The 17,252-nt window shown below is 43.4% G+C and overlaps 2 protein-coding genes across 3 annotated transcripts in view; one reads left to right on the top strand and one right to left on the bottom strand.

The window, feature by feature from the left end:
• Nucleotides 1-105: 105 nt before the first annotated feature.
• On the bottom strand, nt 106-15,747 carry PLAC9 (placenta associated 9). Of its 2 annotated transcripts, none has more exons than XM_081006294.1 (4): nt 15,558-15,747; nt 6,655-6,755; nt 2,450-2,567; nt 106-1,901 (listed from the first exon to the last, which is right to left on the bottom strand). In XM_081006294.1, the coding sequence occupies exons 1-4, from the start codon at nt 15,610-15,612 to the stop codon at nt 1,891-1,893; spliced, it is 285 nt and encodes a 94-aa protein (XP_080862420.1). In that variant the 5' UTR covers nt 15,613-15,747; the 3' UTR covers nt 106-1,890. The 2 variants fall into 2 exon arrangements, with proteins under 2 accessions (XP_080862420.1, XP_080862419.1); XM_081006293.1 differs by having other exon boundaries at nt 2,450-2,570; nt 15,558-15,738.
• The window catches only part of SRR (serine racemase), a 58,383-nt gene continuing 43,593 nt past the window's right edge, over nt 2,463-17,252 (top strand). Inside the window, exon 1 of the mRNA XM_081006254.1 lies at nt 2,463-2,595. The gene's annotated coding sequence lies outside the window, so the exon portion shown is untranslated. The remainder of the gene's footprint in view (nt 2,596-17,252) is intronic.

Here is a 17,252-nt window from a genome sequence, read left to right as displayed (position 1 = left end):
ACACCCACAAAACCTAAGTCTGATAAGGCTTATACTTGCCAATGAGAGCTTTCCTTTCCAAGAGGTAATAGCAGCATGAAATGGAGCAGGTTTTTTTTTTCCCCCCAGAGTTGGGATAAGGAGAGGAAAGGGCTTAATCTCTCTGTGCATTCAGAATCCCAACACTTCAAACACACACAGCCATTTTTAAAACTTAAAAATCTATTGGCTTTCTGTTGATGTCTTCAGCATCATATCTACAGTAGCTTAGCTCTCATGGACAGCCTACAATCAAACAAATTTCCACTCATTTGTTTTTCAATAAGCGGAGGATCAGCTTTTTCTCTTGAAAGCCAACATGTGAACAAGGCTTCATTGTTAGAAAAGGCTGTTTTACAAGCTCCAAACTTTTTATTGGAATATAAACAGGAACACAGAAGTCAATGGAGATTCCACATAAAATGCTCCTCTTTTACAAAAATAGGCACAAAGGAAACCCCCATTGATTTAAGCGTTCAGCACATGTTTCACTTTCCCCATTCAGTTCCCTGATTCTTAGATGGACTTGCCGCTAGCATGATCCAGCCAAAGTTGTCTTTTGGGGGGCTCCAAATGCCTTCAATCTGAGTGTATGCCAAAGCTTTTTCTCTTTGCGTGTTTTTGTAGAATTCTACCTTAAAATCAAGTATATAATTTTTTAAAAGATGATTTGTACAAATAAACCAAATTAGTACCCAAGCCTCCTGCACCAGTGTTCTTATTTCTGCCATGTTGACAGCATCATTTATTTGGGATATTCAGCTTCAACCACGGATGGCTCCCCTCGGGGAATGGGGTCGTGTCTCAGGCAAATCAGACTAGTGAGCTTAAGCGCCGTCAGGCAGTTTCTTGAGCAAATGTTTCAGAGGCATATGCAGAGGGGTTCTAGCTTCTACATAAAACATGAAATCATTCCACTTAGGCTGCTCACTGTGGCTCCTTGGTGACCTGTCCCTTCATAGGAAAGGCTTGGGCAAAGACACGAGGACAGAGTGTTACAAACAAACTCACTCCTGGGCCACTGAGCTCTGCATCCTGTTTCCAACACTGGACAAACCTGGATATTTCAAGAAGTTTGGAACCAGTTTTTGGCAAGTGTGCCACAAGTCCAGAAGTTAAGAGAATGCCCCTCAGTAGATATGCACTCAATGCGCTTTCACAAGGTGTTTCAGCTGGGGAGTACTGCCAGATTTGGAAGTCTTGCTGGACCAGACCAAAACTCCCACCATGGTGCTTCCAGCAATGATCACCATTAGATGCCTCTAGGAAGCTTGCGAACAAGGCTGTATATTTGACTGTGCTGCAGCCAGGCTCACATGCTTTCCTGCCCCTACTCTCCAGGAGCGCCATAAGCACCTGTTGTTTATTTTCTCTTGTGGCACCAGTGCTACAGGTTAGCTAGTTAACAGGTTAACCATCCTAAAATTTGAGCAATCAATTAACAACAACAAAAATTTCTTTGTGACCAGAGATGCCAAACGAGTTTTGGAGACTACCAGGTACCCCATGAAAACTTCCAACAGTACCTCTTCTAATTTCTGCTCCTTTTTCTTTACCGCCAGACGGCTGGACCTTCTGGGACATTTAACTTCTCTGCGGGGGTCCTTGCCGTGAGGATTCTTTTACAACAATTTTAGGAGTCTCTAAATCTTCAGGATAGGTGGGAAGAAAACTTCTCTCTTGGTATTCTGCGTCAGTATGATTAGATCGTAACACAGAATAACTTGTGATGGAATACTCCCCATCCCAAGTCTGAAGACATCTGTCTGGTCTGGAAGCTTATGAAAGAGTGCAATATGGGTTAATTATGCAGGTGGGAGATATAGGTATATAGATATTACAGTCTGTTCCTTTGGTCCATCGTCTTGAAGCTCAACTGGTATCTAGCAAATGAGAGAGAGGAAGGGAGATTGTAGTGGCAATCCACCAAGCCATCGGTTTCTAGAGAAGGCAGTATTTGTTAAAAAGCAGGTGAAGGGTCACATCCCAGTGTTAGCCTTCCACTAACTAAAGCAGGGGGTGCAATTTTCACTTGATTCTCTCTTCCTGCCCCCCCCCCGCCCCCAAAAAACCAGAGGTAACCAAATTTTCCAGAGCAGATTTCAGGGAGGAACAGGGTCCTGCAGAGGGGAAACTTCCCCTCTCCCCACCCCACTAGTGAAGGTTTTGCTAGATTAAAGCCCTTCTGTGAACAGGATTACTTACTTCATTTACAGAAGGTCAACAATGAATAGTAGCCGATGAACTTGAAACTGATATTTCAGTAGTGTTACACATCTTGGAGTTTTAAGGGTACAGCAACTGACCATATTATTCCCCAAGTGAAGTGATCTTCAGGGTACAACTGCATTCAGTGCGCTGAATTGCAATATTTACAAGCGGCTGTGGACACTTGGATAATAGATGTACTACATTTCTCTGTGATTCATACCTTCAAAGATATCCATCAAGGGAGTTCCAGGAGCAAGAGGAACATTCCATGCCGTTTCACTTATGGTGTTCAGCAGGGACTTGACTTCAGAGTCAAGAAGATCAACCGTCTTTTCCACCTGCTAATGAAGAAAAGTGAAATTTAGGGTAATCCACTTCTATCAGAATCTCCTGAATTAGCCTGGTTCTATGGCTTAGCATATAGGGACGCGGGTGGCGCTGTGGGTTAAACCACAGAGACTAGGACTTGCCGATCAGAAGGTCGGCGGTTCGAATCCCCGTGACGGGGTGAGCTCCCATTGCTCGGTCCCAGCTCCTGCCAACCTAGCAGTTCAAAAGCATGTCAAAGTGCAAGTAGATAAATAGGTACCGCTCCGGCGGGAAGGTAAACAGCGTTTCCGTGCGCTGCTCTGGTTTCGCCAGAAGTGGCTTAGTCATGCTGGCCACATGACCCGGAAGCTGTCTGCGGACAAATGCCGGCTCCCTCGGCCTATAGAGCGAGATGAGCGCTGCAACCCCAGAGTCGGCCACAACTGGACCTAATGATCAGGAGTCCCTTTACCTTTATGGCTTAGCATTTTGTGTGAACTCTGCCAAACAGCTTAACTATGGTTGGTTGGTTTCTTTCCTCTATATCCCAACTTTTCCTTCAATGAGCTGGTGTACAAGGTTCTCCCCTCCCCATTTTCTCCTCAGAACAACCCTGTGAGGTAGGATGTTAGGCTGAGAGACGTTGACTGCCCCTAGGTCACCCAGTGAGTTTCATCACTAAGTGGGGATTTACTGCCAACAAGCCACTATCAATCCAAAGGCACTGGCTTTTGTTGGCTTATGAATCTTGTCTTGGGCTATGACTTGACGTTGCATGTGAACCATAAGGCTTGTTTGACCAACCTATAGCAGCTGTCCAATCCACAAAGGTCCAAGGCAAGAGCAAGGCTGGAATAGACGTCAAACTTTTAAGAAAAAAAGCCATGGTTTGTCTGATCATCTGGGGGAACAACTTGTAGTCACCACAAGAACGTTCTCTGTTTTACTGAGTGGGCTTTGGGAGGCTCTTGCGTGGGTTTCAGAGGCTTTCGCAAGAGCCTCCCAGAGCCTGAGAAGCAAATCAGAGAGCTTAAAGGTTCTTCCCACGATGGGCTTTTAAGCTCTCCGCCTTGCATGCATTTAATTTGTCTGATTTCAGCTGGCTGGCTGGCCGCCACGCACATAACACTGCAGCTGTACAAGTTAAATGTGCGTAAGTTGCAAGTCCATTGTACCCCTTGCCCGTTTGGATTCATCACTCCCACAGTGAATGCAGATGCAGGTGGGAGTTCATCCTTTGCAAGCTACATCCGCCATAAGCCAACCCTACACCAAGGATTTTGATACACTACAAGCAGAGAGAGATCATCTGTAGGGCGCAGGGTAAGCATTTCTGGTCTTGTGCTGCCCTCTAGTGGACAAGGGTGTGTATTTATTTATTTTTTAATTGATGAGATTAACCAGGCACTGGCCTGGTTTGCATGTACCGTATTTTTCGTTCTATAGGGCGCACCAGCCCATAGGACGCACCTCGTTTTTTGGGGGGGGGGAAATGAATAAAAAAAATTATTCCCCCCCCCGCCGCGGCTGCCGCCCCAAGCCTTGTGCACCCTCCGGAGGGCTCCCCGTGCTTCGGGCGACAGGCTGCCGCCCCAAGCCTCGCGCGCTCGGCGGGACCTCCTGCCGGGCGCGCAAGGCTTGCGGACACTCGCCGGGGCTGGAGGCTGCTGCCTGCAAGCCTTGTGAGCCCGCAGGAACTCCCACCGGGCTTGCAAGGCTTGCGGATAGCTTCCTGAAGCCTGGAGAGCGAGAGGGGTCGGTGCGCACCGATGCCTCTCGCTCTCCAGGCTTCAGGGAAAGCCTGCATTCGTCCCATAGGACGCACACACATTTCCCCTTCATTTTTGAAGGGGAAAAAGTGTGTCCTATGGAGCGAAAAATACGGTACTTGTAATGTTAAACCACCTTCCTCTGGTGTGGTTGATAGGAGAAGTGTTTTCGTCTGCTGAGTGTATAAATTTATATTATTTTTATTGTAACAGAACAAAATAAAGCAAATAGAGTTGTAAAGAAAACAAAAACATGAACACACATATTAAACACCAAAAAAAGAAAAGAAAATGGATATTGTGAGCTAAAAACAAATGAATTTTCTTTACCAAAATCATATAGAACACATTAAAGTCCTAAAGTACCAAGTAATACAAACAGGTTTGCCTAATCTTGAACCTTGTTGCTCCAATACACTATGAAAACAATCCTTTTTTCACAAAAACCATCTGACTGGTATTGTCTGGTTCTCGGCATATTTGTAACCTTAACCATATATACACAATGTCCCAAATTCTGATTATCCATTCTCATGAATGGTGTCATCCTTCTCCTCCAGTTACAGAAGGTGATCATTCTGCCTACAGTCAATTTCCCTATTTTCTGTGTACAATGCCTTTAACATAAAACATGAGAACCCACTTATAATCTATAAATCTTTATCACTTCCAGTTACGTTCTTATGTCCTCCCCCCAATGAAGGGCAGACTTTGGTAGTTCGGTGCCCTGAGTGAGGACAAAATTTAGCGCCTTCCGTGCTATGCATGCTCTCAAGTGCCCTGCGTCATAGTTTTACGCCCCCTCATCTTGGCACCTGTTCAAGGGAACTGCCGTAAACCCAGCGCTGCGAAATGCTATGACTTCAGGACACAGACAGAGTATATACACCACAGCCCAGCATTTGCTATTTTTGCTGTGCTATATATCTGATTAAGGCACAACAGCATTAAGTACCAGCAACACAGACATTTATAATAGCTTAGCTTGAGGCTTACGCTGATTGTTTGCTGGGGAACATTCTGCCAGATCCCATTTCAAGGATCTGGTGGAATTTCCTACCCTAAATAACCCTCCCAGCTGAAGAGGAGTTTTGATTAATAGCAGCTTAGTGGCTCATCCGAACCCACACAAACTGCAGTTACTCTTAACTATAATCTACCAAAAACAAAACAAAACCCCAAGCCAACTTCAGACAGTGGTTTATGAAACTGATTTAGTTTACAAAAACTGTATGCTAGAACATAGTCTTATAACAAGTCAGACTATTGGTCAATCTGATTCAGGGTTATCAATCTTGCCTAGCAGCCATTCTGCAGGGCTTCAGGTAAGAGATTTTCACTAGGCCTACCTGGAGATTGAACTTGAGACCTTTCACATACAAAGAATGTGCTCTACCACTGAACTGCAAGCCCCTCATTTTATGATTAACTATAGTTTGGGGTTCAGATGCAATGGTAAACTGTAGTTAAAATGGAAGGAGAAGCTTCTGCTTTCTTCAAAGCCACACCAGAGGGAGTGCATCCTGAGGCTCGCATGAGCTCATTCTCATACCTCTGAATGTTCCATGCAAATACAGCCAGTGAGGGGTTCTTATACGTTGCTGTAAACACATACAAACAGAGGTAAAATAAAAGTGATGTGTGCAAAACATGTGGATGAAGAATCGAGGCAAGAATGCATTTGGCAATCAGATTTCTGCCTAGACAAAGGTTTCATGCACAGTCGTACCTTGGTTGTTGAACGCCTTGGTACTCCTACATTTCGGCTCCCGAACGATCGAAACCCAGAATTGAGTATTTTGGTTTTTGAACGGTTTTTTGGAAGCCAAATGTCCAATGGGGCTTCCACGGCTTCTGATTGGCTACAGGAGGTTACTGCAGCCAATCAGAAGTCGTGCTTTGGTTTCCAAACGTTTTGGAAGTCGAACAGACTTCTGGAACAGATTCCGTTCAACTTCCAAGGTACAACTGTACTCCCAAAAGTGATCACAGATTATTTGCATCCACAATGCATGAGCTGTAATAATGAATCCATAGCCCTGCTTGCTGGTATACTGTCACATCTAATTGCCCCTGAACCTTCCCAGCACAGTGGTTCAGATATTATTTGTAAGTGTCTAAAGCAAGATTCATGAAAAGAAAGATGTTGTATTCCTCACTCCACCTCAGTGTGACACAATTATAGATCTCTTGCCCCTTTGACTGTGAGCCATATATTGTGCAACCAGATTTTGTGGAAATCCCCAATCAAACCTGGTATTTTAATTGAGCCATTTTGGACAGGTACCAAGGAACAGACTGGAAGGGTAACTGTGGCCTGTAACATTGCTCTGCTATTTCACCTTACCTCTTGGATAGTATCTAAGCGCTTATGAATTGTATTGTGTTCATCACACCAGTCATTCTGCTCCAAACTCCCTGGGAGATCAGTGACAGGATCAGCAGCAACTGCAAGAGGAAGGAAAGCAAGCAATATTAAAACTTTGCCAAGGTTTTGTTTTGTTTTGTTATTCCACACTATATTTAGGTTTTGCAAAAATACTCAGAATCCCCCCCGTGTGGGAACATCCACTGAAGAGTTGAACTCTTAAGGGTTCCACAATTCAGAAGAACTGGGACCTCCTATAGCATCAAAGCTCATCAGGGGTGACGCACCACAGAGATGACCCCTTCTTTCTAAAATTTGCTAGTATGTGGAGGGAAATATCCCAAAGATCACAACTGTGTAGTTTTTCAATATAATACCAAGAGAACAGAACAGGCAATTGAACTCTATTAGGGTAAGTGACATTATTTATTGGTTCATTGATCATCTCAGTCACCCTCCTCTGCACATGTTCCAGCTTGTCAATATCCTTAAATTGTGGTGCCCAGAACTGGACATGGTATTCCATTTCTGGTCTGACCAAGGCAGAATAGAGTGGTACTATTACTTCTCTTGATGTTGACACTATACAGTGGTACGTCGGGTTACATACGCTTCAGGTTACAGACTCCACTAACCCAGAAATAGTGCCTCAGGTTAAGAACTTTGCTTCAGGATGAGAACAGAAATCGTGCAGCAGCGGTGCAGCGGCAGCAGGAGGCCCCATTAGCTAAAGTGGTACCTCAGGTTAAGAACAGTTTCAGGTTAAGAACAGACCTCGGGAACGAATTAAGTTCTTAACCCAAGGTACCACTGTACTTTTGTTGATGCAGCCTGGAATTGCATTAGCTTTTTTTGCTGCTGCATCACACTGTTGACTCATGTTAAGCTTGTGGACTAGATCCTCAATAAATAGTAATATTGTTCATAATATTTATATTGTTTACATCAATAATATTCTGTTGTTGTTAAACATAAGACAGAAACTGGAGCGCTGTGAGATTAGGCGCATCAGTCCACATAGCGCTAGACCCTAGGAATGTTTACTCTGGCCAACTGAATTCAAGATGACTTACCCAATAGTAAATTAGTATTAGTGCTAATTCTTTACACTGGTTTCTTTATTTTGCCTTTAGCATTGTCTTTATATGAGGGAAGCTGTCTCCTCATAATGGCAAAACAAAGATCTCTTTTTAAATCTTTATGGAAAGAAAAACATGTAATTAAAGAGTAGGGAAAAGGCCCTCCTCAAATATTTGGGCCAACCATCAAACCTTAAAAGTTTTGTAGTGGAGGCCCCACCCATTTCAGAATGATGAGTGCAACCAAAACTATGTGGAACTCGCTTGCCTCAAAGTCAGGAAAGTTGGTTAAAAGTGTGTGTAACGCTAAACCACCACTGAGCTTTGGAAAATGTTTTTCAGGGGGGACAGCAAATGTCAACAATGTATTCCCTGACTTAATATGAAAGAGGCCACTTTACACAGGAAACTCCCAAGATGTTACTATAAAACAAGTACAAATGCTGCCAGTTTAAGAAAATGTAGGCTGTCGGCAGGTTTTTAACTTGGCATGGTAACTCTGGCCTGTGGCTGGTATGTATAATCACCTCAATGAGAAATAATGGAATTTCCAAAAAGAATTTATTTCCATTAATTTACTTCCAGAGAGCATATCCCACAGATCCGTCGTATACTTTGTCCCTGCACAACACTGAAAATTTTTCAGCTTTAAAACTCATCTAAAAACTTCATGCTGCCACAACCTTTTCCTCCCTGCCTGGTTATCCTTTGTTGCAAAACAGTCTTCAGTCATCTCACGTCGGCTGCCCAAAACGTTCACCTCTTCTATCACTCAGGCATAGGACTCCCCTCCTCAAATTCCTACCCTGGTTTCGTACATCCAGTGATATCTCTTCACCTCTCTAGTGCTTTTTTTCCTCCTGGGGGACGCATGCCCCTAAACATTTTGTGAATCTTTGTACTTTTGTCCATTTACTGTATTTATTTTTCCCGATTTGAACTATAAAATGGTGATTTTCTTGAGTCAAAATGAGAATACCCCTAAACATTTTTAAAGAAAAAAAGCACTGCCTCTTAGCGTCCATAGGTAGGTTAGGTTGAAACCTGATTAACTGGCCCAAGGTCATTGGGCAAGTTTCTGGGCTTAGTGGCGACTGGAACATGGGTCTCTCAAGTCCTAATCCAACACTAAGGGTTAACAACAATCCCATGCCAACTATTGCTTTGCTCAGCAATATAAACAGATGAGAGAAAAGGGCAGACAGCATTTTTATTTTGGAATTAACTTTCAAACCACATAATAATTAATGTGAGTTATTATAATTAAAGAGGCAACGTTCCTAGCTGTAGGACATAGAGCCACACACAGCATGATACAACCAGAATAACTATTTCCACATGTGATATCAACATCTGCTCGGAATTTCTTGGGCCACTGAGTAAGAAGCATGGCAGCTTCGGGGGTTTTTGCTGAATGCTTTCCTGGACTCATTGTGACTTATTCCTGATTAAAATATTTCTGTTTTCACTTATGCTGGGGAAACCTCAGCAAGTTTAAAATCCTGTTTTTTAATGTATCGGGTACAGCAGATAAGAGAAACACAATTCTGCAAGATAAAACATCAGCCAGCGTGGAGGGGGGAAATAGAGTTTTGAGCAGAGTAATCACATGAGCACAACCAGTGGCGTGTAGAAAATGGTCTTTTCAAAATAAAAGCTACCAGAAGGCTGGTTCAGATGTGACATTCATGTTTTACCAAGCTGAAAATGAGCATCAGGCATGCAAGCTCCTCCCTTTTCCATCTTTCCTTCACCAACAAACCAGGATCTCTGCATCAAAGCTGGCACACAGGGAAAGCCTAGTTCACAAGCCCAACACTCATTTCTGGCTTCATATCTTCACAAAGATAACAACGCTTTGCCTGACTCCAAACTGGGACAAAACTTTAACATGTTGTGTCCAAGCTTAGTGGACTGCATATTGCTTAAATCTCATTTAACAAGTTGGCAGAAATAGGGCTTTGGAGGTATAGGGTTCATCCAAGTAGATCTGAAATAGAGCCCTTGGACTGCTTCTGTTTCCCTGCCCATCCATTCCAGATAGCCTTTCTTGCTAAAGTTTGTGGGGTGGGGGGCGGAATTGGACTAATTGCTCTTTAAATGTAAATTTGAGCTGGACTGCATTTGAAAATGCACCTATCCCAAGATGAGGCAGCACGCACACCTTCAAAGATAGGGAAATGTTGAGGGTTTTGTTGTTGTTGTTGTTTTAGTTTCCCCCCCAAAATTGAGTTGTTTTTAAGAAACTTAGTCAAAAATGGCACTGCCAAAATCAGTTGGATTTTCCCGGGAAATTCCAGACATATGGCAACCCTACTAGACACCAAACCATCCCTTCTCACCTGGAGACCCTACCACAAGCTCTCCTCCAATGCCTTTGTCAGCAGCCTAATGCCAAAATTTATGAGGTGGTCCAACCACCAACTTGCCAGAGGAAATGCTTTGCTTGCTATTTGTGTGTGTGTGTGTGTAATGCCGTTGCTAAAATACAGACATGGTGGGGCAGAACCAGTGCAAATGGTGACAAGCCAAAGAGGCGAAGTTTCCTCATAAGCCTGAATAATTTGGTTCAGGCTGTTTCTTGTGGCTGCTATCTTCTGTACTCTAGCGCGAACTAGAGCCTCATAAAGCAGCAGGGTGGAACGTAAGTTCTGATAGAACAAAACAAAGATTCTTAACGGTGGACTGCAGCCAAGGGTGAGAGTTGATTTCTAAAAAGAAATCTGGGAGCTGGGTCATTCTCTCCAGCAGAGACCATTTCTTATGCACAGCCTTTTTTGATTAATGCAAAAACAACCCACCATTTATTTTCTTAGATATGTAGCCTCAAAGCAGCAATTGTCAAATTGTTCCTGGTGCATTCTCAGTTAACACAGTATGACGGTCAGGCCCAATGGGTCTGGCTCGTTTCCATGTAAACTGAGTCAACCATCTCCCTGGGATCCTCTCCAATGCACAAAGATTCCTCCTCTAGCAAAGCAACGTGAAACGGGTTCCTTGGAAAATATAGGGACCTGAATGCATGTCTCTCTTATATTGTGAGGTCAAACAAAAGATCCATAGAGCCGAGGTGATTTTTGTCTGGGTGTTTTTGTCCTACTCGGTTTCGTTTACTTGACAACGTCCCCTCTGTCCAAAATATTACGTCAGGGAAATAAGAACTTGCTTGGCTTAATTCTGTGCTTGCTTTGGCTATCCTTCCTTGCGCTTGGGAAGAAGATAAATATTTCTGAGAGGACTAAGAGCATTTTCAATTGCTCTTCAGTGGTAGATGGAGTTATGTGTCTGTGTGATTATGGTGATACTCAGCACCGATAAGAGTTCTTCAGAGTGTTCAAAGTACTTTACATATATTACTTTGGAGTTATAATTCTGACAAGCCTGTAAGATCTGAGCTCCCTGGAATAGTCCATACCCTCCAAGTGTCCCGATTTTCCAGGGATAGTCCCGGAATTACAAAAGTCATCTTGGCTTCTGATTGGATCCTGGAATGTCCTTATTTACCCCACCAGTGCTATCGTAGCTGAGCCTGGAGAGGAGGATGAGCCAGGGCTTATACCGGGCAGTGACAGTGGCTGCCAGGAGAATCCCGTGGCCTCTCATTGGCCAATGATGCCAGCCTCCTCCCTTGGGGAGCTTGTAGTGGCTGCTGGAGAGTGGGCAAGGAGGAGGAGAGGCTGCCACTGCTATGGCCCAGCCCTGAGTGACGTGTAAGCTCTCTGAGGGGCAGGCAAAGGGCAGGGCTGCCCTGGGAGGGAAGAAAGTCTTGATTTTAAAAGTAATAATACTTTGTGTGTTTGCATCTAAGTGTGCCCCTTTCCAAAATTTACTTATAGGGGTCTGTTTTTCTTTGTATAAATCTACCAAAGAATAAAATAAAATCAGGGTCAAGGGGTTTTCTCAGGACGGTGGAGGGCACATGTGCCGTGTCCTGTTGACATAGTTGTATTGGCACCTGCCCTTCTTCCGATAGGAAATACTCTGCGGCAGGGGTGAGAAACACAACAATGGGAGCGTCTAGTGGGAAAAGTCCCTATTTTCATCTGAGGGATGTTGGTGGGTATTCATTTGTACTCTGCCTTTTGGATCCAAAGTTTCTCCCCCAGCTGGCTACACCTTTCAGTTGCTAACCCATAAAACCTCCCAATTAACCATAAAAAACAGCGATCTCAAACAACAAAAGATAAAACCCAACCAGAACAAAACAATCATTCATCAATATAGATTTACTTGATTTGTGTTTGCCATTGTGAAAACTTGCTCCCAACTCCATCTCATAAAATAAGAATCACTTCAAGACCATGAAGTTACTGTAGGGATAAAATCCTGATTGTGCTATTTGCATTCTAATAATGGGAGCCAAAACCACTGCACACCAGTTTTGTGGGTTGTGATGGGAATATAAATCTTAGGATTGGTTGTTTTTTTTAAGAAAATGTTGTACATATTTCTCAGAGAGGTAGCTGTGTTAAGTCTCTTGCAGCAAACACAACAAAGAGTCTTGTGGTACCTTAAAGACTAACAAATGTGTTATGGCCACAATAATGTTGGTTTGGCTGTTCCAGACTCACTTATACATTTCACTAGAGGACTGTCCAGAGCTATGGAGTCTTAATTAAAACTGTAGCAGACATGGTAAGCTTCTGCATCTTGTGTAAAACCTTTTACGCTTGTGCCCATATTATATTTTTATTACTTTAAGGTAAAAATAGTTGCCATCTATTCCTACACCCTTGCCACAGATTGAGGGAAATTTTCTCTTGCACTCCTCAGGAAATAACTTCAGCTGTAACTGAACATTAGAAGTTTGCAGCTGCCAGAAAGAAATAGCAACCGCTGAAAAAGCTGTTTTAGGCAAATCTGAGAGTTTGCATGTGCACTGATGTGATTTGAGGTTGGTTGGTTTTTTTTAATCTGCAGAGCCCATCACAAAATCCCTTGGAGATTCCCCTCAGGACAAAACTAGAGGTGATGGTGAACCCAAGTATATCCCTGTATATCCCAAACATGCATATAATAGGGGGCAGATGACCATTGTTGTTGTTTAGAGTAAAAGGAGAGCACAGGTGTTGGGCACGAAATCCTCTATTCCTGCCCATGACCTCCCCTCCCTCTCACTGCACTGTCCTCTCAGCTTGGCATCTAAGCCCTATGAAGGTTAAAAGTGCTTGTGGGAACAGGTTGAAGGGACATAAGCCATAAAGATGGGGAGGGTTTACCATCTGCCCACCACCTCCAGAACACATACAGAGTGGCTGGGGGGGGGGGCCAGCCAGATGGGTGGGGTATAAATAATAAAATTATCATCATCATCATTAACCTCATCATCATTATTATACACTTGCCTGCTCCTTTTGCTCTAAACAAACAGGACACATGCTTACCGTTCACATAGGATTGTCACAGAACTCGATTTAAATGAGTGGGCTTCCTGCCACATAGTTTGTTGATCCCTTGATGTCTAGTACTGAGCTACTTAAGAAGAACAAATTATAATAAATAATTTGCTGTGTAATTATGGGAGTTTGCTGTCTAAAAAACGCAAGTCCTCTAAAACCTTGGGCATGTTGAGCAGTTCTTTGCATAGTTCTTTGCATCCTGGCCATTATCTGTGGGCGCCACAGTTTTCACTTCACTAATACTTAGTATTCGAAGGTACGTGCGCATGTGTGTGCAGGAGCTGGTTTCTATGTGTGCATATTTCTTGCTGAATGGGGAATTGTGTGTGCAGTGTTTGCAATTCCACAGCACGCTCCCACTTCTGGTTTGGGAAGCTGTGTACAAGGGGTGTTAGCTGCCATCCATATGTATCCTGCAGCTATCCTGTTATTTGTTACAAAATACTGTGTTATGATGCATTTCCCCACCAAACAGTTTTGATCCGAACTGAGAAAGAAAAACTGCCTGGCTGTGTTTTAAGCCAGTAATGTATATGAAATATACTCAGAGTTGCAAAGTGATTTCATGCTCTTTATTCAGCTCATAGTGGTGAGGAGGAATGAATGAATGTCCCCTCAAAGTATCTGCTTTATATACATTATTTACACAATGGGCTGCACATGATTGGCTAATTCTGGAATTCTACTGTAAGCCAATCAGGTTGTGGATTCACTTATATCTGGAGCATGATTGGGTGGTTCCTGCCAACCAATCATACTGCTGCATTCTGAATCCTATTGTTCTAGGACCAATCAGACTGCTGCAATTTGGATCCTATTGTTCTAGGACCAATCAGACTGCTGCAGCTTAGAGCCTATTCAACTCAGTACATAACAGTGTACACATCCTCAAGGCACAAAGCAACTCAAGAAGGTAGTACAACTAAAGCAGATCCAAAAGAGGAAAGTGGGGGGGGGGGGGTGCAAATCAACAAGGAAAGTCCCAACTTGAATGTATTTCAAGTGAAAAGTCTTATTTTGCAACTGCGTCTGCATTTAGTGCTGCTTGCCAATCAACTGATCTGCCTGCAAGTTGGATTGGTAGTTCCATGGCATTTTCCACAAGTGCTCAAAGGTTTACCTCAGTAATTCTTATAACAGCCCTGTAAGGTAGTTCTACATTTTCATTATTATTCCCATCCTGCAGATTTGAGGCCAAGGTTGAGAGACAGTGGCTTGATCTGGCAATTGAGAACAGAGGCAGGAATTGTCCTGACTTATAGCTTATTACTCACTGCTTCTACATAATGACTAAAGCAAACTCACAAGAGGGAAGTGAGGATCTGCAAGTGGGATTTGCAGCCTATGTTTACTGTGATATAGGCTGGCAGGCACCATCTATATACCTGGATAGAAGTAATTACCTTAATACTTGAAGAAATACCGCAAAAACAACCTTTCTACACAGCCCTTTAGCATTTCTATGCAATACCGAAAGAACAGAAAGCATAAGGGGAGGGGTAAATGTACCCAATGGAGACAGTGTAAGAGAAGCATGAAAGCCTACCCCATGGCAAAAACAAAAATCTTTGCAGATTTAAAGCAATGTCTAGCAAGGATTTTTATACCCTGTTCATTTCAATGAGACAGTTAAACACTGGCAAAGTTTTCTTCTACTGAAATAAATTTTAGCCAAATCCTATGCAAATTAATTCAGAAGTGGGACCCAATAAATTCAATTAGACTCCAAAGTATGTATGCATAGTATGCAAAGTATGTATTCATATTGTTTGCCTTCGCTAGATTGCACCCTTAATCAAGAATGGCAGTGTGTGTCACAAAGGTATCTTTAAAACATTTGTACATGCTAAAAGTCAAAGATCCAGCATCATGCAAACCATTTCCCCTGCTACAATACACAGTCCAATAAAACAACTTAGAGTGGCAAACACAGCCCTATTAACCAAGAAAAAACTTTAGAGGTAGGCTAACAAGCATCTTCATTCCTAGCTTCTTGAAACACTGAAGTTCTCACAGCAATTTAATTCTTAAGCTCTCCAAAACTGAATGCTGTTCAGAGGGCCATATGACTGACTGACAAAAGTGAATCGCACTTGAACCTGCACACCATTTTGGTGATATTACTCTGACTTTTGGCGAAGCCTGACAAGTAGTGCATATTTTTGAGCCCTGTAAAATTTTATAGTTTGGGTCTATAAAACACGATCTCCAATTGCACAGAGGTCATGCTTATTATATAGGGCTTTCCTTGTGTGAACTTCAGAAGTTAAAACATCCCACTGGCTGTTTTGAACCAAGAATGAGCACATTGTATTTCTATCCATGTCTATCGATTTGCTTCCGATGGCTGCTCTTCCCTTGAGCAGATAATGCTTCTACAAGCTGACAGTTTTGAAAGACTTACCCAATCCTTGTCCATTCAGCATTAAAATAAAAAGCAGAGGCCAAATGAAAAGCATAGTTTCAGAGGCTCCGTCCGGAGGAATCTCTCCTGGTCCAGCAGATGAAGAGAAATAAGCAGCCTCTCTCCTCAGTATGCACTGGCCCTCTGCAGAACAGTTTGGATTGGCAGCCGGAGAATTGGGAGGAAATAGTCTCTGGCTGCTGAGCCAAATTTCTTAGGCGGTCCTCGCCTTCCTTTCTCCCCACCCCCATCCAAGCCACCCTTTAAACTCCACATAGGGACCAGTCACCCAGGGAAACTCATTCTAGGCTAAATCTGCTGAAGCGAAAGGTGGGGGTGTGTAAGAGTTTATTTACTTCTATGGAGAATGAATGGAATGTGCCAAAAAAGAGCTCCACTGAATACAACCAATTGGATCAAGCACAAAGCAGCTGCCTTGGATTTCTGTATGCATAGTTTTTAATCACTCTGCAGGAAAGAACAAAGTGGGGTTCACCAGTCAGGCCTATTACTACTTGTTTGATTAGATTTCTTTAAGAATTCCACTCTGTCTTGAAAGCTCAGCGCAGGTTACCATAGTTCCAGTATTTTACATGTACTCACAAACTTAAGATTCCCCTCAGAAACATAAATCAGAGGCATAGGAAATAGGTTTTATACCACGTCAGACAAATAATTTATTACACCTTTTGGGCTTCAGAGGCCAGATTCCACCCTGGGGGCCAACATTGACGGTGGGTGGGACAATTCACCGGCTCAAATCCCTTGTGTGGGTTTCCACACAAGGGATTTTGAAAGCTAGCTGGCTATCAGGTGCTTGGGAACAGCAGCACAAGGGGAATTGCCTGCGTTATGCTTCCTGCTTTGGAAAGCCCAAAGCATAGTACTGGCAAAACATGGGCATATCCAGGATTTATGTTGGGGGGGGGTGCAGGACACCCACCTGTCACCATCCTCTGTCTGGCTCCATCTAGCAGATTTGGAATGAAATGTCTCAGCAACTCTTTTAAATTACTTTCTTTTGACCCCAACTGCTCAGAAAAATCTCTCAAAACCTTTCTACATTTTCTACTTTTAGTTAAGTATCCTTATTTATTTACTTGATTTAAGGGGCAGCTGCCCCCGTTCCCCCCAAATACGCCCATGTGACAGAGCACTTCTTCCCCTCCCCATCGACTGTTTGGGGGTGGGGGGGTGAAGGAACACTGCATTTTTCAAGTACTGGCTGTGCAAGGGAAAAGTCCTTCTCACAGCCAACGCCCTCAATGGGTATTTAGGACCCCCAGACATCAGCTGACAAGCGGGGAGGGGGGGAGGTCAAATCCTGATGATTTGGCTGCACGTGCCTGTTCCCTCCTGTGAACAGGCACGCACAGTGAACACAAAATCAAGAGAATTGTGCTCTTTTGTCTTTCCCATCAGCTGATGTCATGAGATGCACAAGCTGATTGACAATTGGGCGTGGTTTGGGGGAAGTAGTATCATGGGACAAGACTGACCTGCACACTGGGAGTCCCCCACTCTGGTCTACACTGACTGGAATACCAGCAAATCTGTTATGTCTTGAGCTTGAATCCCAGAACAATAGGCAGGTAGGATTCTAGAATGCAGCAACTTGATTGGCCAGTAGGAGCTGTCCAATCTGGCTCCAGTAGGGGAGTTTGAATCAGCCTATCAGGTGTAAATAAGGTATAT

Source organism: Podarcis pityusensis (assembly GCF_964106645.2).
Source record: "Podarcis pityusensis genome assembly, chromosome: 5".
Classification (NCBI taxonomy): Eukaryota; Metazoa; Chordata; class Lepidosauria; order Squamata; family Lacertidae; genus Podarcis; species Podarcis pityusensis.
The sequence above is the reverse complement of the archived record's forward strand: the minus strand, read 5'-3'. Positions and strand labels throughout refer to the sequence as shown.

Bases quoted from the DNA above. Each gene is read 5' to 3' on its own strand.
- PLAC9 (XM_081006293.1), bottom strand. From the start codon at position 15,612: ATGCTTTTCATTTGGCCTCTGCTTTTTATTTTAATGCTGAATGGACAA. The intron at 6,756-15,557 runs GTAAGTCTTTCA...TTCCTCTTGCAG, and splicing joins GCTGAATGGACAAGGATTGG to TTGCTGCTGATCCTGTCACT. The intron at 2,571-6,654 runs GTAAGGTGAAAT...TTTCTTCATTAG, and splicing joins GCTTAGATACTATCCAAGAG to CAGGTGGAAAAGACGGTTGA.